The sequence below is a fragment of the Rhincodon typus genome, chromosome 2, assembly GCF_021869965.1.
Source record: "Rhincodon typus isolate 14 chromosome 2, sRhiTyp1.1, whole genome shotgun sequence".
Lineage (NCBI taxonomy): Eukaryota > Metazoa > Chordata > Chondrichthyes > Orectolobiformes > Rhincodontidae > Rhincodon > Rhincodon typus.
The window spans coordinates 44,709,948-44,733,546 of record NC_063333.1 but is presented as its reverse complement, the minus strand read 5'-3'; the positions used below and the strand labels follow the sequence as shown (position 1 = coordinate 44,733,546).

At 40.5% G+C, this 23,599-nt stretch overlaps 1 protein-coding gene across 1 annotated transcript in view; it reads left to right on the top strand.

Annotated features, from left to right (window-relative positions):
• The window catches only part of rundc3b (RUN domain containing 3b), an 84,789-nt gene that overhangs the window by 5,315 nt on the left and 55,875 nt on the right, over positions 1-23,599 (top strand). Inside the window, exon 2 of the mRNA XM_048607206.1 lies at positions 21,986-22,101. Coding sequence (XP_048463163.1) covers positions 21,986-22,101 — 116 coding nt within the window. The remainder of the gene's footprint in view (positions 1-21,985; positions 22,102-23,599) is intronic.

Below are 23,599 nucleotides of genomic sequence, written 5' to 3'. Positions count from 1 at the left end.
GTGGGGAGATTTTGAAGCTTCTAAAGTCCGCATTGAGGTGGGGAGATTTTGAAGCTTCTAAAGTCCGCATTGAGGTGGGGAGATTTTGAAGCTTCTAAAGTCCGCATTGAGGTCGGGGGTGCAGAGCCCATCTCGTCCCTGCCTCCTTGACCTGTCCATCTTCCCTCCCATCTACCTGCCTCTCCCTCCTCACTGACCAACTCCCTACCTACACTCACCTGTACTGGCTTCATCCCTGCCTCCTTGACCTGTCCGTCTTCTGTCCACCTGCTATCATCGCCTCCCCCTCTCTCTCTTTATTTCAGAGCCCCCTTCCCCTCCCCCATTTCTGAAGAAGGGTCCAGATCCAAAACATCAGCTTTCCTGCATCTCTGATGCTGCCTGGCCTGTTGTGTTCATCCAGCTCTACACCTTATCTCAGACTCCAGCATCGGCAGTTCCTACTAGCTCCAAGAAGCTGAGCTGTTTGGGTTTCCCTGCAGGCTATGGAATCTTATCTAATGGCATGTTTGTCTAACTGCATCTGACTGGAAGCCAGCCTGATTGATGGGCTCAGCTACAGTTGAATGGGGAATGCTGTAGGAGACTGGCCACACAGGAGCAGTTAAGGAACCCATTTGGTTAATTATTGGGACTGTGGGGACTGAGATTCCTAACCCTACAGTGATCAGAGAGAGGGGAGGCACAAGATGGGTGACACTAGGGGTTCCATTCCCTGATCTGGGGATAGGGGAGGAGTTGTGTGAATGCTCTGTCAGAAAATTAGGTAAGCTTGGGAAAGTGGGAAGGAAGCATCACTGCTCCTTTGGGTCCACACACAATGCAGTAAATTCACTTGTGTTTGCGCTGAAGCTGTTCTTGTCTGTCTGGGAAAACTGCCCAGTCAGATCAAGTGTAAAATGTGTGAAGCTTCCATCCTCATTACATATTTGAAGCATAATGAGCCTGTTAGCAGGTTGGTTACCTGCATCTCTCTGGGCCAGTCCCTGTTAAGTTCTAATGAGGGCAGTTTGAGGTCAGATTTAAGATTGGTACAATCCTTACGCTTCCTCTGACTCCCAATCCACCCATATTTGGGGTTAAAGTTAGCCCTTGTTCTCCAGATTTTCAGTCCACGTATGAATTACCAGTTTGGTAGCATCACAGCTGCCATGTTATACATGTCCTCATGATTAAACTGTATATGACTGTGCATTGTAAACTCAGCGTTGATAGGTCTTTTTCTGTGCTGCAGACCTTTATGACTCTATCGGCCCATCAAGTATATGCCAGTCAAAAACCACTATCTAACTCTTCTAATCATTTTTCACCACTCGGCCCATAGCCTTGTATGCCTTGGCATCATAAATACCCAACAAAATGCTACTTAAATGTTATGAAGGTTTCTGCCTCTACGACCTTTGCATGCAGTGAGTTCCACCACCCTCTGGATGGGGAAAAAAATTCCTCACATTCCAGCCTCAACCTCCTTGTCTAGTTTTGCTACTTTCTTTGAGGCTGTTATTCAAAACTGATGTAGTGTCACAAAGTCTCTGTACAATTAACAGATCACTTTCTTCTCTTTTACCTGTCTGTCAACCTTTAAATCTATGTACATATTTGTACATTTGAATAAATCCCTATGCTTCTACACAGCTACTAGTTTCTCTTCAGGCTATTCAGATTTGTTGGTCTTTGATCCAAGCTGATTAGCTGTCTACTTCTCAATGTTGAAATCCACATCGTTTTCCGTGTTTGGCAGATCAGTTGTGTTCCTGTACAACTTCATGCTTGAGGCAACACATTCTGAGTCTTCAGATTTGCTTTGTTTCAAAGTGGCACAGAGGCATATTTACTGGACGAAACTGAACAGTCCTTGTCAAACCATGCTACGTGTATCTTTTTAAATGCATTTTCTGCTTGGGTTTTTAATAGAACTCTTTGTGCTGTGGATGTTGGACTAGGTCAAGTTCCTAAACATGAAATTTTCATAAGTCTGGGATGTAAAGATGCCATCGGTACAAGAAAACCCGTTCCTATCAAGCACTAATGCTATATTCATGACACTTCGGCTGAGATTTTCACTCTCTCAAAGTACATTTACAAGCACAGTTAAATTAGGAATCTTAGCAGTATTTGAATAAAACCAATATTTGCCTATTAGGTTATTACAAATGATTTCGTTGAAGTAGTTGGGAAATGTTACATATTTTCTCATTCCACAAGAGAGCCCAAGGTGAAATCTACAAGATTGTAACAACATCGTGGGCCGAAGGACATGTACTGTGCTGTACTGTTCTATGCAATGCTGAGAAAAGCAGCAGAGTGGTGTATTTAGGGGTATGCTGGGCAGATAAGTCTGAGATTGGGGGATTGAAACCATCTTCTATTTACATGATCATTGCAATCTTGGGGCACAGTGCTATAGTGTCCCTACCTCTGAGCCAGAACCTCATGAACCTCCTACTCCAGACATGTGTAATAACATTCTTGAGCAGGTTATTTAGAAAATTATCCACAATGCTGAAAAAGTGGGAATGGATTTCTTGTGCGTGAATATCCTTCTAAATGTGGTTGCCTTGCATGAATTGCCAGCCGTCTTGCACTAAGCTTATGTGAACTTATTTCTCCTTTTTAACAAAGTTACCTTTTCTCTATGACTGAGCAAGTGCTTGCAACGAGAGAGAACCTTGTAATTGTAGATTGAACACACCACCTTATTTTACATTGTTGGTATGATTTCTTTAACTGCACTCAGCTAGAAATTAATATGATGTTTCCCTTACTAAAGTACCATTCTGTCAAATGCTCAATAGGATTCTCAGTCTTTTTTGTGTTTAGGATGTTTAAGGCTTATAAACCAGCCTCTTTCATTTCCATTTCAAAGTGAGACTCCAGTTGTTCAGAAATGATCAGAGTTCTCTTTTCTCCAGCATGATTTTACAAAATGCATATTCATGCTTGAAGGTCAATGGCTCCAACTCCAACTGGCTCTTCAATGTTTATGTTTGTTACCTGACATTTTTTGGCTATGGAATTCCAATCAATCGCATCTTGTCTGAAGTGGGACTGCAAATTGTATTGTTCTGAGGAAGGGTCACCGGACCTGAAATGTTAACTGTTTTTTTTTCTTCACGGATGCTGCCCGACTGGCTGAGTTTTTCCAGCAACCTTGTTTTCATTCCTGCAAATTGTACAGTTTGCTTTAGATCTGCTGTAATGGAGCAGATGCACTGATTCTCCATTGAGGGAAAGCAGACCAGTGGTTGTGCAAGGCAGTGGTTAATAAACTGTATTTGGAATTCAATGAGATTTGAGTCTGAGTTTGAAGGAAAACTGGGCTTTAAAAATGGCTGTAATCTCTAGTTAAGTCTAAAAGAAGAGACTTCTAATTTGCAAAGTTTAGGTGTAAATTCAGCAATGGTTTTCAGTTTGAACATAATGGCATCCCACAATTCAGCTTTATCAACTCCAGTAATAGAGTACCTTTTGTGCCAGTTATCTGACTGTTCAGTTTGAGTATGGTTCAACTCCAAAAAGCCAAAACAATGTCATGCAGCTAAAGTAATGTTGGGAATATATAGTGACCTTTTACTTCAAGATGCCAGTTCATGCTCCCAATAAATAAGTATTCAATAGCTCATCATTTGTCTATATCAAAGTATTAGTGTTTTAAATTAATATTAATAAATTGTCATGATTTCTGGCTTTTTAAAGGAAAATCACATAGGGAGAGTTTATTTTGGCACAACTTGCTTTAATAATGTAGGATTCAATGATTGTCCTTGGACTAATGTGTTTCAGTCTGACATTGCAGTAATAGGACTAATTTTATTCAATGAACTTGAATTAATTTTGCCTTGAGTACATTTTAAAGAGAGGAATATTACATTTTAAATTGAGCCCTAGGTGATCTTTCTTAGCTGATGGAAATAACCTTACTACAATTACATTCTGATTATGAAAGGTAGTACTCGGAAAGGCATTAGGTTTTTTAGAAATGAAAAATTGCACCGACTTCGTACCTCTTCAGCAAATTGAAATGCCCCACACTGTGTGTTTCATGTAGATGACATAGTACTGGTGATTGAATATGGTATTGTATTGAAGTTAGCTTCAGATGTGCATTGTCTCCCCTGCTGGAGGTCACATGACTACAGTGTAGGAGGGACATTTGTACATGTTTGGATTTAAATCTAAACATTGCCTTTTTACCCACAATGCTTAGGTTTTTCATTTTACATTTTGAGCTCCAAGTTATTATGTGCAGATATGGCTGTGTTCTGGTGCATCAGCCACTGTTTGTTCCAACTAGTCTCTTCTTTATTTCCATGGATGGCACACAAATGTTAAAGTGTGTGTATCTTGTGATGGTGAACGTGTGGGTTGTTGGCTTTTTCTCTGTCTGCTAGTGGGATGACGTGCTCTCTGGCTAGATTTGAAAATTTTCTTGGCTGCTTCTGCTGACTTATGCTGCCTTGCATTTGCTGTGTCTGACAAGGCAGTCTTTTCATTGTGTGACTTGTGCATCCAATTCCTTTGTTTTCCTGCAGTCCATCCCTCTTTATCTTGCACTGTTTTTCTATTGGTCATTTGGCATGTCCTGCAAAACACTGTTGATCTCTTCTGGAGAATTTAAGATTAGTTTGAGATCTTAATTTAGTTTTGCTCAGAGGAGTAGCTAATGTCTAATGTCTGAAATTCTGACAGCCAATGACTACTGGAGTTCTGCAGGGGTCCATGTTGGGACTACAGTTATTAAGGTTATACATTAACGATCTGGACAAAGAAACTGAGGGTCTTGTTGCAGAAGACACAACGATAGGGGTGGCAGAATACAGTATGGGAAAATGAGGTTATCCACTTTGGTAGGAGGAATAGAGGTGTAGGCTATTTTCTAAATGGAGAAAGGATTCAGAAAGCATAAATAGACTTGGGAGTCCTAGTTCAAGATTCTTTTAAGGTGAACATACAGGTTCAGGTGGAGTTAAAGAAAATGTAATGTTTAGCAGTCATTTCAAGAAGACTAGAATTCAAGAGCAGAGATGTACACCTGAGGCTTTATAAGGCTCTGGTCAGACCACACTTGCAATATTGAGAGTAATTTGGGCCCCGTATCTAAGCCAGGTGTTAGAGGTGTTCCAGAGGAGGTTTATCAGAATGATCGCAGGGATGGAGGGTGTGTCATATGAGGAGTGGTTGAGGACTCTGAGTTTAGAAGAATGAGGGGAGGATCTGATTGAAACTTGCAGAATACTGAGAAGCCTGGATAGAATGGACGTGGACAAGGCGTTTCCACTAGTAGGAGAGACTAGGACCTGAAGGCACAGCCTTGGTGAAAGGACGACTGTTTAGAACTGAGATGAGGAGGAATTTCTTCAACCAGCGGTTAATGAATCTGTGGAACTCATTGCCTAGTGGAGGCCTAGTCGTTGACTGTAATTGAGAGAGAGATTCTTGATTAGTAAGGGGATCAAGGATGACAGGGAGAAGGCAGGAGATTGGGATTGAGAAACATATAAACCATGATTGAACAGCAGAGCAGACTCAATGGGCTGAATAGCCTAATTTTGCTCTTGTATCTTATGATATTATGGAAATTCCAGATCTTCAATCTTGCTGTAAATTTCTCAGATAAATTTGTCCTCTTGAGGTGAGCTTTATTCCATCACAGAACTTAAACTTTTTATTCAAGGGTTTTGCTTTTGTTCAGTATCTTGTGTAACTTCACATTGGTATGTGAAGCTCATAATGTTGCAGGAAGCATGTAGTGTCTGCCTGGCACTCCAGATTCATTTTATGTGTTCATCACAATAGTTACAAGCTATTTCCCTCCATTATGTTCTCTTGCCAACCTGTGAATCATCAAAAATTTTTCTGACATCTCTCCAGTAACCACACTTGATTTTGTCCAAATCACTGTCTGTCATCTTTGTAGGCTTGTTTATCTGTTTCCTAGCTAAATACTCGTGAAAAATAATTTAGTTGTATGCAGTTAAAACTTTTTTTTTCCCATGTTGGTTGTTTTTTCTTTCATGTGACAACCTGTAATGTTTACAACTTGACTGTTGACCTTGATATTTCTGTCTCCTGTGTGGACTGTCATTGCTTTATTCCACACTATACTTGAAAGATTGTAGGCTGCTTTTCAACCCAGTGGCTAGGCCCTCCACATTGTAGAGAAGTTTGCCTATTCTCCCATGTAGGCGCTATAGCTGTTGCTCTTACAAGCTCGGAGCTTCTGGACATGCTTAATTTCTTCAAGAGTCACGTTCTCTTTTATTAATGCTGTCATGGTAGAGTTTCTTGTGCTTAAAATGATTCCATCTATACTTAGCTCACATTTTTAATTGCCCAATTTCAAGGTTCTGCAAGCTGTGTTAGTGTTTCGTATTAATCAATGGACTCTCTTGTCTTGGTCCCTATCATTAAGCATCTAATGTTCATTTAGAGTTCAAAGAATACCTTCAAAGCTTCCAGCATGTGTATTTCTGCTCTTCGGAGATTTAAGTCAGAAAATACTTTGAAACCTTCTCTTCCCAACAGTCATCTTAAAAAATATGATGTGGCGGTGCTGGTGTTGGACTGGGGTGGACAAGGTGAGAAGTCAGATGACACCAGGTTATAGTCCAACAGGTTTATTTGAAATCACAAGCTTTTGGAACGTTGCTGCTTTGTTACGTGAAGTGGCTTCAGCTGACAATGCAGCCAACACTCCAAAAGCGTGTGATTTCAAATAAACCTGTTGGACTATAACTTGGTGTCGTCTGACTTCGGACCTTGAGTTTTAAAAAAAAAAAAAAAAAATTGTGATTTGTACCTTCTGCTTTTGCTCAATAAACCTGTTCCTAATTTCATAATTATGCCACTGTGCGTGGAAAAACAGCCAGTTTTGCATCATATCTTTTTTGAACAGGAACCAGCAGGGGAGAAGAAGCAGGTATGTTTTTTCCTAACCAGAGTTTTAAGCGTGACTTTGTTTATTTTAGTGGCAGCTAACAGCTCTGCATGTACATGTGTCTCCTTGTCATTGGCTGTGCATTCTTACAGCTCGGTAACAGTCACCTCAAAATATGGTGTCAGATGTGGCACTGCACTGAATTCATCATGAGGACTTTATCGAAGTTAGCTTAAAATGTTTGCCTACAGTGTATGTGCCTCATGATTATGACAGATTAGGAGGGACATGAGGGGTGACCTTTAGAAAAGTTTGTAAAATCATGAGGGCCATAGATAGTGTGAATAGCCAAGGTCTTTTCCCCAGGGTAGGGGGAGTCCAAAACTAGAGGCCGTAGGTTTAAGGTGAGAGGGGAAAGATTTTAAAAGGAACCTGAGGGGCAATTTTTTCATGCAGAGGGTGGTGTATGTATGGAAAGAGCTGCCAGAGGAAGTGGTGGAGACTGGTACAATTACAACATTTAAAAGGCATCTGAGTGGGTATATGAATAGGAAAGGTTTAGAGGTATATGGCCAAATGCTGGCAAATGGGATTGGATTAATTTAGGATATGGGGTTGGCATGAACGAGTTGGACTGAAGGACCTGTTTCTATGCTGTACAGCTGTCTGACTCTATGACTCTGTTATTTGAATGGTGATGTGTTGCGAAGTGTGGATATGCAAAGGGATCTGGGAGTCCTCGTACAACAGTTAGTGAAAGTAGACCGGCAGGTATAGTAAGCAGTCTATGGAATTTAAATACAAGAGAAGGCTTTGGAAGCTGCTGGATCCTTGAATATATTCAAGGAAGATATTTGATAAACTTGTAGATATTAGAGAAAGCAGAATATGGCATTAAGATACAGAATCAGCCATGATCATATTGAATAGCGGTGCAGGCTCAAAGGGCTGAATGGCCTATTCCCTCTATTCTGTTTTTATGTATATGATTGTTTTCCACGCCATGTTTTGTTTGAAGTGGTTTCTAAGCCAACAAATAGAAATTAGACCTTGTGCTAGTTTTATGCATGCAAAACAAGTGCAACAATTTGCAGTTTTGTGGTTTAGCCGTAAATTGTTACAAAAACATTTGACTTGAAATTGGCCAAACTGTACTTGAAGTGGTTACCTAGCTTCAACATTAGACCCACTGGAAATGCTAATGAAGGGCCTAATGTCTTTTCTCTCCAGTAACTTCGATCGCTACACGTGGAGCGAGAGTCAGGCCTGTGCTTTCCAGCTGGAGGTACAGCCAAGCAGTGGCGATCGCTGAAAAGCTGCTTACATTAAAAGAAATGTACTCCTGCTAGCAGCAACACCTCTGTGCTCCTTTTTGCTATTATTTCCCCTGTGGGAACTTGACTGAAGACTGCTTCCAACCAGGCAGGTGACCTAAAATTGAATTCTGTTGTCTGGAGAGCAGCCTGTTCACACTGTCTGGATGACACCTGTTGCGCAGTGCAAGGAGTTTGTTTTATGGTGCTTTGGATCCCTGTGCACATTTACAAATCCCTCCATGTCCTTTTCGTCTCTGCCTTTGTTTTCATCCATCTCAGTTCTCCAGCCTCTCTTTTGGTTATCTGACTCTGATCTCCCATAAATTTCTTTGCATCATACTCAGCAGTTTGAGCCCCATTCTCAAGTAACAACAATTAAGGGGAATGTGTTTTCTCGCACAATTAGTGTATTCTGTTCTTCTTTCGGAGTTTTCCTTTTTAAGTGCAAATTGTACTTGCTCTAATGTAAGTAGATTAGGGCTGAGGCCAGTTGATACAAACGGTAGATTCGTATAAATATTTTTTTTGAACACTGTCGAAAACAGCCTAGCTGACCTGTAGGTTATTGCACCTGTTCCCTTTTCGATTTTAATTCTCCGGGATCTGTACTGGGTGCTGCAGTTTATGAAAAAGCTACAGTACTAATAGTCACATCATTCAATGTGATCTGGAATGCAAGTAATTACTGTAATCTAGGAATAATTGTAAGCAGGGTTTGTTGTTTTCACAGGATAAACAAAACGAATCCCAGAAGGTAATTCCCAGAGCCTTGATAAAAATCCCACGTAATTAGAATGGAAATAACTTATTCAACTGCTGTAAACCACTCGTTATGTTTGTAATTAATAAATTATAACTAACAATATGACCTGAACACATTGATATCATTCTCAGGGATAATTTTTAAGTAATTTGGGATTTTTTTGAAACTGGCTGTTTGCATAGATGTCTGGATGATGCATATTGATATGTATAATTCCCACAAAAAAGGTTTAATGACTATGATAAACTTTTAATTATTATATTTGAGAATTTGTGATTACGTTTTGGGAGATGATATGATCAGTGCATAATTATGATGTTCTGAATGGAGGCAGTCTATAAAATTCTGCTAGATGGTATGGTTGTGTTACCCTTTAATTTGTAAAAATTGATTATGTAAGTGTTAATTTTAAGTATGTAGGACTTTCTGGCCTTCGAAAGGAACCATCAGGCTGTTTATTATGACCTACGTGGAACATATACTTGCAAAAAAACCACAACAGAAGAGAAACTTTCTTTTTAGGCTTGAATCAAGTGTAAGGCTTGTACGTGGACAACAGAATAATACAAGAATTGACTTTGTCTTTTCAAGGATGTATCGGCATAGATTAGTCACTAAATTAGTCACTAAAATCTATTTGACGAATGTGAGCGAGCATAACTGTATCAGTGTTCCTTTGTCATCTAAACGATGGCCACTGACAGTGACTGGAGCAGTTGATCTGAAGACCAAGAGATCTTGATGATCAATGCTTAGTTTATGGCATTTTAAATTGTGGTCCCCCCCACTTAGCAGAATGGGCTTTGTGAAGGCTGCTAGCTTCCACTCTGATTCACCTTTTAGTACTGATCTCCCAGGCATTAGAATAATAATTTGAGCCACAGTAAAGGTTGTCTTCTGAGCCAAACAACTCACCTGCCAGGTTCTGAAACAAGGACCTTCCACCTCACTATTGAGGGACCGTTCCTTGGGTGAAGTAGTCTTTTGCAAAAGTTGTGAAAATGCATAAAATCTGCAGAATCCAAGAAACCCATATTTCCAATGTCGAATGGCCAACTGTGACCACATTCATTGATACAAGTTCATAAGTAGCCACGACACTCAAAGAATAGTCTGACTGGGTACGTGACAGATTTTAACATCATATTCAAACTGAAGGACCAGCTGCACCACTTCCATTGCCATCAAGATAAGGGAACAGCAGCAAAGCCCACAATTTAAAAAGTGATCAAAGCCATGTGGCTTGTGAAGCTTGGCAAGCCAAATGGATTTCATAAGATATCATGAGTAAACATCTTGTGAAAAATCCAACACAGGAGAGTCTTCCACCAAGTTCATGTGCAAATTTAATCAACTACTAATTTGACTAATTAGTTACCTTCAATCTGAAAATAACCTATAATAAGGGAAATATTTACAGATCAGAAACTATAAAAGGTCAGGAGGAAATTTTAAAAAATAAAGTTAAGAACCAAGTAAGGAAAATAGAGATGCAGGGCCAGATAATATGGGACAGTTAGCTGGGACAGGAGGGTGTGACAATGAGTGAGGCAGGTAGTGGGATCTAGGTGGTAGTGCTGAAGGATCCTCGGCCCTTGAGCTTGTCCCTAACAGGTTTGAGGTTCTTGCTCCCGTGTTGATGAGGGTGACAATAGGGAGCATCAGCAAACTGACCATAGCACAGTGGTACAGGGAGCCATTTAAGAGGGTGGTAGAAAAGAAATGCAGTTGTAACCAGGGATTGTATAGTCAGGGAGCAGACACTATTCTCTGGCCAGGATTGAGAGTTCTGAAGGCTATATTGCTTGCCTGGTGCCTGGCTTCAGGATATCAGCCCGTGTAGATACCAACAACATAGGTAGAAACAGGAAAGAGGTTCTGCTAAGGGAATATGAGCAACTAGGGGCTAAATTACAAAGCAGAATCAAAAATGTGATTCTGGCTCAGGTAGTAATCCAGAGACTGAGCAAATTGACACAGGGTCGACCAGATTAAATAAGCAAATGCATGGCTCAAAGATTGATGTGGGAGAAATAGATTTGAATACATTTGTCATTGGTGTCAGTACTGAGGAACAGGGAGCTGTTCTGATGGGACAGGCTCCACCTGAACCTTGCTGGGATTAGAATCCAAGGACTTCAAAGTCCTAGTTCAGAATTCTGTTAAGGTTCACCACACAGGTTCAGTTGGAGGTTGAGAATGAAAATACAACGTTAGCATTCATTTCAAGTGGGCTAGAATACAAGAGCAGTAAAAGGCTCTGGTCCGACTGCATCTGGAATATCATGAGCAGTTTTGGGCCTGTATCTAAGGAATGATGTGCTGGCATTGAAAGTGATCCAGAGGAGGTTTACACGAATTATCCTGGGGATGAAGGACTTGTCGTCATGAGGTGTTTTTGAGGACTCTGGCTCTGTATTCAGTGGGGTTTTAGAAGGATGAGGAGGGGGGAATGTGATGAAACTTAGAGAATACTGTGACGACTGGGTAGAATGGATTGGAGAAGATGTTCCCACTAGTAGGAGAGACTAGGACCTGAGGGTAGAGCCTCAGTGAAGTGGCAACCCGTGAGAACAGAGATGAGGAGGAATTTCTTCAGCCAGAAGATGGTGAATCTATGGAACTCACTGCTGCAGAAGGCTGTGAAGCTGAGTCATTGAGTGCATTTAAAACACGTGTTCCTGATTAGTAAGGGATAAAGGGTTGCAGGAAGAAGACAGGAGAATGGGGTTGAGAAACACATCAGCCATGATTGAATGGCGGAGCAGAGATGATATGACAAATGGCCTAATTCTGCTCCTATATCTTATGGTCTAATTATCTGGCTTACTTATCTGAATTTAAAATTATAATGTTCCTACATGTATATCAGCCATATGAAGGAAGAATTAAAATTGCCTTGCTCAAGGTTGGATGTCAAGATGCACAGTTGCGTGTGTCTAAGTTTACTACTTTGTTGTCTTTCTCCCTTAGTTCAGAAGAACATTCCACCTATGATACCAGATATGTGGTTTGGAGTCATTTGAGAATGTGCTGGATGTTTCAGTAATTATGGATTTCCAATTTGCCAAGGAGTGCAAATTGAAAAATATTGCATTTTTTTTTAGAAAACAAATACATTTAATTTTCAGACTTGGCTTCCTGCTGGATATGGAAGATGCAGGGAATTGAGGTTTTAAGATTTCCTTGTTATGATTTGAGCTGGGTTTAAATTTGGCTTGTTGGGCTGACCTTTTGGCGACAACTGCTTTCTTTAACAAAAAAAGTGGAAACTTTATTTTGAGAACTGCGACTTGTTAATTGGATCCATTATTGATGAAAACAGTGCAAGTTCCTGACTCCAGTCAGGCTTGCAAACAAAGGCATTTTTTACTAATTGTCCACTTTAAGGCCAGAAGCATGTGGAGCGAGTTTTTTGTGTAAAAATGGCTGTTACTATTCACAAATGTAACATGTTTTCAGTAGCATTAGTATTTACTATGGTCAGATAATTTGCTGGCATGTATTAGCTTTCTTTCAGAACGTATAATAAGGAGAGGCAATGGCCTAGTGTTATTATTGCTGGACTGTTAATCCAGTGACCCAGATAACCTCCTGGGGACCCAGGTTCGAATCCCACCATGGCAGATGGTGGAATTTGAATTCAATAAAATATCTGGAATTAAGAGTCTGCTGATGGCCGTGAATCCATTGCTGATTGTTGGAAAAACCCATCTGGTTAATGGTAGGAAACTGCCACCCTTACCTGGTCTGGGTTTGATAGCATGTGACTTTGAACTGCCCCCTGGCTAATCGGGGATAGACGATAAATGACACCCTCATCCTGTGAATGAATTTAAAAAAAGAATTCTGATTCACATCTGTTTCTTGAGCTTCTCCCACAAAGAAGAGTCGGTTGTGGAGATAATGCACATGCAGTACAGGATTGTTGGATATTTAGTAAAGGTAGACTTACTGTATTCCCTGATTGAAAACTCTGAAAATGGTGTTTGAACTTGAACTAATTTAGTTCAATTCAAAGGAACATGAGGCAAGTGTAATCATGATTTGAGTTGCCGAGAGCAAAACATCCTGAGATATGTCCAGATATGCACTTACCTTCAGACAAATTAAATTAATTCCAAACTTGAGTGATTTTCTCTCTGGTGCTTTTGCATATTGCTTACTTAGCCCACTAATTTGAAGCCATTCTGTGTCTGCATGAATAGTTTTTTAAAACTACACTGGAAACTGGACACATTCACTACAAGGGGTAATTTATTAGAATCTATAATCATGCTAAACCGGTTACTCAACTGGCTGTTGTACCAATGGTATCAATGTTGACTTCACAAGCTTCAAAAATCTCCCCTCCCCCACTGCATCCCAAAACCAGCCCAGCTTGTCCCTGCCTCCCTAACCTGTTTTTCCTCCCAGCTATCCCCTCCCACCTGAAGCCCCACCCCCATCTCCTACCTACTAACCTCATCCCGCCCCTTGACCTGTCCGTCCTCCCTGGACTGACCTATCACCTCCCTAACTCCCCACCTACACTCACCTTTTACTGTCTCCAACCCCGCCTCCTTGACCTGTCTGTCTCCTCTCCACCTATCTTCTCCTTTTATCCATCTTCTATCTGCCTTCCCCTCTCTCCCTATTTATTTCAGAATCCCCTTCCCCTCCCCCATTTCTGAAGAAGGGTCCAGACCGGAAACGTCAGCTTTCCTGCTCCCCTGATGCTGCTTGGCCTGCTGTGTTCATCCAGCTCTACACCTTGTTATCTCTGGCTGTTTTACTGCCCCTTTCTGCCGTTTCCTGCCCTGTTTAGCTTGTATTACTGTTGAAACCAGAGCTGGCCATGACTCTAAGGTGGCATCGTGACTCAGTGGCTGGCACTGCTGCCTCACAGTGCCAGGGACACGGGTTTGATTCCAGCCTCTGGTGACTGTGCAAACTACATACTGACACATTCTCCCAGTGTTTGCGTGGATTTCCTCTGGGTCCTCAGGTTTTCTCCTGCCGTCTAGAGATAAGCAGGCTAGGTGGATTGGCCATGATAAATTGTAAATAGTGTCCAGGTATATGTAAGCTAGATGGATTAGTCATGGGAAATGCAGGGTTACAGAGATAGGGTGAGGGATTGGGATTGGGATTGGGTGGAATGCTGTTCGGAGGGTCAGCGTGGACTCGATGGGCCAAATGGGCTGCTTCCATGTCGTATGGATTCTATCATTAGTGCTGTCAGAACTCTATTTGAGCATGCAGCGTTTCTTGGGTCTCTGTCTCCTGTTGGAGGGTTTGATAGCATTTGACCAGCAGTTTAAGGTCACCTAAAAAGAAATGGACTGTATCATAAATTTGAGGGGTCACAAATGTTCCATGTTTAATACTGTAAATAAAAATAGAAGAAACAAGGACAACACTTTTGAAAGGGTTGAATGTGTCCCAAGTCCCTGCCATAAACAGAACCTCTTGCATAGCTCTTTATCAAAACCCTAGGATAGCTCTTTATCAAAACCCAAGCGCTGCAAACTGAATTCTTCATGTCTTTGTTATTGAGGGGGTATGGAAGTTGAATGCATGTTATGTAGCAAACGTCCCTCAGTATTGACCTAGTTCTAAAAGGCAATGTCTACTAGCTCAACAAGACAGTGTCATTAGAAAAATATGTTGACAAATATATGACAGAAATGACACACTAGCAACTCAACAAACATTCTAACAGTGTCTATCTCTGGTGGATAGAAAGCTGATAGTGTCAGAATGTCTGAATACAGGTTAAAAGCTTAAAGTCCAATAAAATATGGTCAGCATTTGCTTTTATCTAGAAAGGTAATCAGTAGGTGCTAGAGACCAGACCAACAAGGAATTGCTTGTAGGATTGCTAATTTTGCTTGCAGATATTTCTGAAGAATTCAATGTGGGATGACTTGTCTTCACAGCCTTACCCAATCAAAAAAGCCTTTTATAAACACATCTGAAGTTATAACCATGGTGTTCCTCCTGGGTTTCTAGGGGATCAGTCTTTAATTTCTGCAGATGATGGGGCAATCCTAGAAGGGTGACAATCCTGAGTGGTTGATATATGCTTCTACCTACAGGTGGCAAATTGATTTGAATGAATCGGTTGCATGCAGTATGGCCGTAGAAGTGTTCAGTTGAGAGCACAAACGAGCTTTACTGAACAATCTTTGTTTGGGTTAGCGGTTGAAATTGTTTTGGGTTCTGGGCATGTCTTTGTAACAAATGAGTAAAAATACCAGCCAGCTATTTTTCACACCCACCTCATCAGTGCAGCCTCAGTACAACAATGAATGCTGTGTATAGTTTTTTTTTCTATTTTTGCGGTGCATGCCCATTATTAAATACTGAAAACCAAGTTTTGAAAACTGATATTTTAAAATCTTAAACCTTATCTGGTCAAGCCACAATTTTTTGGCAATGTGCAATTACTTCTCCAATCCCTGTATATAAACCACTTTTCCCCCTTTTTTTTTGGTTGGTGCCAATGGCTCAAAATGCAGCTGAAAGGAGGTTATTTCTTGCCTTTTGAGTAGATTAACTTTCCCATCTGGGACTTAAGTATTGACTTTTGGGGTGAATTTCTAGCCCACTTCCTGTTCATTTGGCAGATTTAAGATGTTGGAATGATAAAAGGGCTCGTGGGAATCAGTACTAAATCCCTGTTATTTTATAAGGTAAACAGTTGACATTTTTCTCTGGCTACGATCCTGTCTATCTTATGTAAAATTATTTAATTTGCTGTTTGTATTGAAATTTGCTTTTTCCCATTTTAATTGCCAACTGCTTAACTCTCTGAATCATTGACTGAGTGAGTGAAAGAGGCTTTGCTCTTTGTTGGCTGATGTGAAAATATAGTACTGGGCTTTATTACCCATTGGGGAAAATGCCATAAGTTGAATGCTTTGATTAAAAATGTAGAATGTCTTTTCAATGGGACGGACTTATTTGTTTCTCAGTGATACTGTTCCTCAGACCTGAAAACAGTCCTGAGTCCTTTGTGATGCCCAATATAGTATCACACAATGAGACAGCCATATACTGTCTTAGTCTGCTTAATGGAACAGCTAGAAACTGTTTTGGAAAAAGAGTAAGGAATGATGTGCCTCCTTTGGTCAAACCATACTGATCGTGGGCAATAACAGCATAAGTACACTTTGTCTGTGACATTGTGTATTTACGGTTATGGGCTAGTCACTCATTTTGCCACCTCCTGCCATGCCTGTTTTGCAGCTTTCTTAGGAGACCTTCCTTCTGATCAAACAAATCTGTTAACTAACTCTAGGCTGTCCATTGAAAGTGAAATTCTTACAGTTCCTGGAGCCTTAATCAGTCTTTACCGATGTTGTCTTTTTAAGAACTGTGGGAGAAAGAGTGAAGATGGATGGTAGGCTGCCAGATATTCAGCACCTTGTCCCTTATGGCGAGGGGCTCCTAACTTTGACCACTCCAAGCAGCTGACTGACTCTGTCCCAGCTCCTGGACAGCTATAGGAGGCCGCTCTTGACTTACTGTGCTGGGACTCCTAACTGTCGCACTTGTCCGACTGTTGACCGTCTTCCTGGCATTGTCTGTCTGCACTAAACAGCATGGCATTGTGGCAGTATTTTGAGCCTGGCATCTCTGGTTGAGGAGTAAGATAAGGCAGGGGTGCTGTGTGCATCCAAGCAGGTTCAAATGAGTGAGTGCCAAGACAGCAAGTGAAAAGCTTGAAGATGCAGCCTGATCTAGTCCATGAGCTGGGTGTATGTCCCTGACCACACAGTGTCCTTGCTGCAGCATTACAATGATGGTTGCTGGTGCACCCCAAGGTGCAGCATTGAAGTGTAGAAATATAATATATAATGATTGGAGACACGGTATGAAGGTTCTTAGTAACTGGCATCTGACATGCCAATGACTGTAGACTTCTGATGCATGTGGTCAGTGCTAGTGAGCATGCTCTGAGATGTTGGTGCCTGGCATCTAACATTGTCTTTTCCAGTAAGCGATGAGCTGGAGTCACCAGGTGCCTTCCTTGTCGAGAATTGTCAATGTCCAGTATGCCAGAGGTAAATGGTGGGATAAAAAGCTGAATATTAATGGTGGGCTTTGCAGTTAATAGGGTCATTAATAAAAAATAATCCCCTGTGATAGAAACCATGGGATTTATTTGCTTTTTTTCTTTACTCATTCACACGATGAGGGCATTGCTGGCCAGGCAGCATTTATTGTCCATCCCTAATTGCTCAGAGGGCACTTCAAAGTCAACCACATATTACTATGGGTCTGGAGTCACATGTAGACCAGACCAGGTAAGGATGGCAGTTTCCTTCCCTAAATGACATTAGTGAACCAGATGGGTTTTTTTCCTGACAATCAACAATGGATTCACGGTCAGCATTAGATTCTTCATTCCAGATATGTTTTGAATTCAAATTCCATCATCTCCCATGGTGGGATTCGAACCTCGGAACATTACCTGGGTCTCTGGATTAACAGTCCAGCAATAATACCACTAGGCCATTGCCTCCCCAATATAATATTCAATATATGATGTTTAATGATTCTTGATGATTTGGGTCTGGTTTTTGAGTTAGTAACTGGTGAATTCTTCTGTGTGACTTGAGTACGTCTGTAACCATGGTGGTTTTCTTTTTTGAAAACAGTTTTTGATGCCTGGCTGTAGAGTGGTGTTTTTGGGCTTTCACTTCTTTCAGATTGTTTGTGACTCAGTTTGGTGAATATTGGGCCTCAAAGGTTTGTTAGTTTTGGAATCTGATTTATTAAATCCTAAAGGAAACCCTCTTAACTGAGGGACTTTCAATTTTAACGTTGAGTAACGTTTTAATTTGGAGAAGATCTTAGAACAGGATGGTTGTTTCAAACAGTGATTTGGAGAAGGGAGATACAGATTTAGTGAATTAGATTACCTTGGAATGAAAAAGTTAGTGTTAGTCCCAGATCAGAAGTGTTAGGTTTAAAAACCTGGAAATGGTTATTTAGCTGAAAAAATTCATCTTTGTTAAACTGAGTGTGCTGGCTCCAAGAAGAAGCTATCACAGTTCTGGTCTAGAAGTTGAATTCAATTGACTTAACCCTACAGAGGTATTAGATAGCAATACTGGTGACTATTATATGAATTGTGCTTTGGGTACTGCACCACAAATGTTTTGGATGTAATATAAAATCTACTTTATTTCCTTTTTCAGTGTGTAAAACAAGAGAGTTGTGGGATTAATGGGATTATACTTTATATTGTGTTTAAATCTTTTAAATTTATGCTGTGTAAAAGATAAAGTTGCCATAGTCTTATCATACAGTTGGGCTGCTCTCCCGTTCGGGAGTGACAACTGGTGGTGAGGGGAGAGGTTGAAATGGAGAGTTCCTCCATGGTAAACTCAGCTGGTGTGGGAATGGAACTCTCATCACAAACCAGCTGTCCAAACCACTGAGCAAAATCAACCCCCATTTCTTGTGAATAGATTGTTTGTTTGGATTTTCCTATTTGTCATTTCTTTTGTAGTAAACTTCCATTTTATTGTTAAAGGAAAATCTGAAGCATTTCATGCTTCTGTTTCAGGAATAGACCATTTTGGTTCAACCAAAGCAACTAATTTTGTGATCTATCAAGGCAGGATCCTGTCTGGGATCTGTTTTACCTGATAATATCAGCTGGGATCATAAAACTCCCTTAAAATTCAACTCCTCACTACCTAGCAAAAATCGCCTGGACATTTGGAACTTAGTTGGGAGTATCTTGTTGCATTTTTAACTTTGAGAAAGGCTTTGCAGGACCTCTTGTACAATTCTACACAATTTCTTGCTGCAGACCATATTGTTCAGGTCCCTATGGTAGCTAGCTCGCAGTGTTTATCCAATTAGTTTAAATGATGTGCCGAATTCAGTTGGGTTGGACTAGTGTGCTGTTGCATTAGTTAAATGTGCGTGCCAAGTGAGGAATCAATGACTTGATGTGGTGCCTGTAGAGCGTGACTGGGTCAGCATAGAGTGCAAAGTGCTAAATCAGTTTGTGCCCATGGAAGTCCTAAATGTTAATGACAAATCTTTTGTTGTATTTTGTAACCATACTCTGAGCATTTCTTATTTCGGGCATCTTTGTTTTACTCATTAAGTCCAGTTCCAGAAGTGGTGACCACAAAGGTAGCAATTGTTGATTATTTTTTAAAAATAAAAACCTGGTTCACTAAAGTGAGATGGGCAATGAAATGGCAGATGGAATACAATGTGGGAAATTGCAAGGTCATGCACATTGGTATGAAGAATAGAGGCATAGACTAGTTTCTAAATGGGGTATGGCTACAGAAATCTGCAGCACAAAGAGACTTTGAGAATCCTGGTTCAAAATTCTCTGAATGTGAACGTGTTGGCTCAGCTGGCAACTGCAACTGCATTGTTAGCATTCATTTCAAGAGTGCTAAATTCAGGGATGTATTTCTGAGGCTGTATAAGGCTCTGGTCAGACCACATTTGGAATATTGAGTAGTTTTGTGCCCCATATCTAAGGAAGGATGTGCTAGCATTGGAAGAGGCCCAGAAGAGGTTCACAGGAATGATCCTGGGAATGAAGGGCTTGTCAAATAAGGAGCAGTGGAGAACTCTGGGTCTGTACTCAGTGGTGTTTATAAAGATGAGAGGGGATCTCACTGAAACTTAGAATAGTGAGAACCCTGGATAAAGTGGATGTGGAGAAGATCCTTCTCCTAGAAGGAGAAACACTGACCTTGGGTCCTAGACTCAGATTGAAGCGATGGCCCTTTAGAACTGAAATGAGGAGGAATTTCTTCAGCCAGAGGATGGTGAATCTGTAGAACTCACTGCCACAGAAGGCTGTGGAGACAAGCCATTGAGTGTATTTAAGACAGAGACAGACAAGTTCTTGGTTTAGTAAGGAGATCATTGGTTATGGGGGGAATGGGGTTGAGAAACATTTCAGCCACGATTGAATGGTTGAGCAGACTCAATGGGCTGAGTGGCCTAATTCTGCTCCTTATCTTATGGTCCTAAAGTAATTTTTAGGGAAAGAAACCTGTTGTCCTCAGCTGGCTTGGCCTTCGGCTGGCAGTATGGTTGACTCTCTTAACTGTCCCCTGAAATGGCCTGGCAAACCATCAAATTCAAGGGCACCTGGGGATGGGAAACAAATTCTGATTTAGCCAGCAATGGTGACATCCTGTGAAAGGGATTCCAAGAGATCAGCAGGAGATTGAGGGTTGAGTCTTTGGAACTCCTTGCCACAGAGGTGGAGGAGCAGACTCCTTGTGTATATTTAAGGCTGAGATAGATAGGTTTTTGATCAGTAGGAGATAGAGGATGATGGAGAAAGGGCAGGGCAGTGGACATGAGGAACCTCAGATCAATCATTATCCTATTGAATAGTGCAGCAGGTTTGAGAGGCCCAACAGTCTACTTCTGTTCTTATTGTCTTATGAAATTTTCCTCATTTCCCCAATATGAAACAGACAATCTTTTTGTGATTTAAGAGGAGAGCAAGGTCACTTGACAGCATGGCAGTTTGAAATTAATGTTTGATTTTTCCATTGTCTTACCAGTAATTACTTCTAATTGTCTTTGAAAGCTAAATTTTAACTTGTGAATGAGGCATTATTTTAGTACAAAGACAGCTACTTTTAGAGGAGACTTAATGGAGACTTTGCTCCAATCATTTTGCAAGTGCGCCCCAAATTGGGGGTCATGTATTATTTTGATCCTCTGCCCTGCTCCAGTGCTGATCTGTCTGACTTCCGGGTCCTACAGTGCTTCGCTGAACCTCGATGAGAACTCTAAATGGCATTCCATTAAGAAATGCCTCCGGAATTGCTTAAGTTCTATTACATCTCCAAACGTTTTCCATTTCTGACAAAAGGTTAAATGTTAACAGTTTCCACCTCCACAGATGTACCCTGACCTGACTCTTTTGCATATTGATTAGTTTTAATTGTTCTTATGCACCTGCAGTGTTTTGTACCTTACTTTTAGTTGTGTCTTCAACTCGTCACATTTTGTATTGTCTGTTTCTGCCAATGCAGCAGTTACATTATTCACAAACTGTCTAATTTTTGTTTCATCATCCACTCCTCCTATCTTGATAACCACCTGTACCTCTAATTTTCTTTCCACCTTATTGGGTACTGCAAGGTATTGCTGTAAATCCTAGAGCAATTTTGGAATTTGCCAGTACCTTTTTTTTGACTTTGTTTTGATTCTTGAGCTGGATGTGTTTGCCTAAAATTTCATAAATATTGACATGATAAATTATTTAGCATTGGGCAGTCTTGTGGTTTTAGTGCAACTAGAATTATAGAATGTGGTCCCCAGTATACAAGTTGGGGGAAAAAAAAATCCATGGAATAGGACATTCAGTCTCTAAAGCAATAGCCATGATAATGACCCTTTCAAAGGAAACACTTTTGCCCCATAAGATCAGATTTGTGTCATGTGCAGGTTGTGGGAGATCCTCGTTTTTAGTGCTTGTTGTATCTTATTAACCTCTCACAGAAATGATTCAAACTCCCCTAGATATTTTTCTTCTTGATCCAAAATCTTGTAACTGACTGCCATTGATGGAATCCTGGGATCAAAACTCAGACCCAGCAACTCAAATAATGGGAAAGATTTATTTGGCCATAAGCTTGATTATCTCCTATTTGTTGTGATTAGGCATAATCTTTCCTAAAGGAAAAGAAAATCTGAACTTTTTTGTTTTCCTTGTTCTCATTTTCCAATTTTCTTCTTTCCTGCCTGACTTGATGACAGAAATTGTGACTCTAAACATTAATTTACCTTTAAATTTAAATTCCTGTACCTCCATCTAGAACCAAGGTAAGAGGAGGTGATATTAATCTCAAACTCCAGTCCTGCATTTGAATTGATCTGCATGTCTGATAGTTTTTACTTCCAATTCTACTCAAAATTTTTATTAGGAATAACAATTTCAATCCGTTAAGTATCAGTGTAACTCTGCTGCTTTTGGAGTATTTGAAACTTTGACCTGATATATGCTTTACCTAGATTTGTTTTGATTTGCAGGTTTTCTGTCAAGACTCTAATCGATCGCTCCTGTTTTGAGACCATTGATGACTCATGTTCAGAATTTACAAACTTCGCAGCTATTCTGGAGCAAGTCCTGAGTCACCGTCTCAAAGGTAACCTTGTCTGCTTCATGCATCGATGTGGGGGAAAAAGTATGAATTGCCCACTTGGGTTGCACTGGTTTATTGTGTAGTGGGATCAGGGCTTTTAGTGTAGACATTAATACATCAATAAAATCTTCAAGCTGTTGCAATGGGTGAAAGTTCATGCTGAATAGAAATTGAGTATGAAAAACATTAACTGGCAACCTTGTTGACATTTCATAATGTTTGTAGATTTGAGTGATTTTGAACTTGAATAAAATCCATTACTTTTATAAATTTCACTGCTGAAATATAAGAAGTCAAGTTCTGGGGGAGGGATAACATGTCAAACATTTACACTGACTAATGACATGTACCATCCTCAGCTTATGCAATGTATTTTGGAAGTTAAGCTGCATGTTAAAGTGTAGGATGTTGAAATAATAGGCACTTTTTTAGTGATTTTGATTTAAATGTTGTGCCCTTGCCCACCAACTTCAATATTTCATCTGAAATCTGGAGTGTGACTGCTCATACCTGTGAGGTTACTCATTTTGGCAGGAAGAAGAGAGGAGCTGAATAGATAAGGAGACCTGAATTATGGTTGTGCTATCACAATCCCAAATTCTGGGAGAAATTAAAACACTGAAAGTGGGGAAAAGAATGTCAAAACAGTTACTAAATATAACTTGTTTGTACTTTTCTGGTCAATATAACAAAATGAAAGCAGTTACCTGAATCTGGACTTGGATATTCTCAAGCTAACAGTAGTAACTTGAAGAGATAGTAGAAACTGCAGATGCTGGAGAATCTGAGATAACAAGGTGCAGAGCTGGATGAACACAGCAGGCCAAGCAGCATCATAGGAGCAGGAAGGCTGACGTTTCAGGCCTAGACCCTTCTTCAGAAAACCTGAAATGTCAGCTTTCCTGCTCTTCCGATGCTGCTTGGCCTGCTGTGTTCATCCAGCTCTACACCTTGCTATCTCAGTAGTAACTTGAATTTGACTTCATTTCTGGCAGTTTTTTTTTGTGTCAATAAGTACGTTGTTTGTTACCTTGTTAGTAAAGCTTGTTTGTGCAGTATCTTTATCTTTGGAGAGCAAAACCCGTGTAGTGGGAGACTAGGTTAATTGCATAGTTCACCTGTAGGATGAAAACATTTCACAATAAGACGTAAGATTAGGAATATGCCATTCGCCCAACAAAACTGCTTCACCAATATAATGAGATCATGACAAATCTCATGATCCTCAAATCCACTTTCCTGCCTATTCCCCATACTCCTTGATTCCTTTTACTGATTTAAAATTTGTAACTCAGTCATGAATATACTATAATGACCATGGCTGTAGAGACCTCTGCAGTAAGAAATTCCCACAGATTGACTACCCACTGAGACAAGAAATTCCTCCTCCCTTCTGTCCTAACTGGGGTGACCCCTTGCTCTGAAATTGTCTCCACATCAAGCCACCTAAGAATATTATGTTGTAATAAGGTTGTGTCTCATTCTTCCAAACTCCAATTCT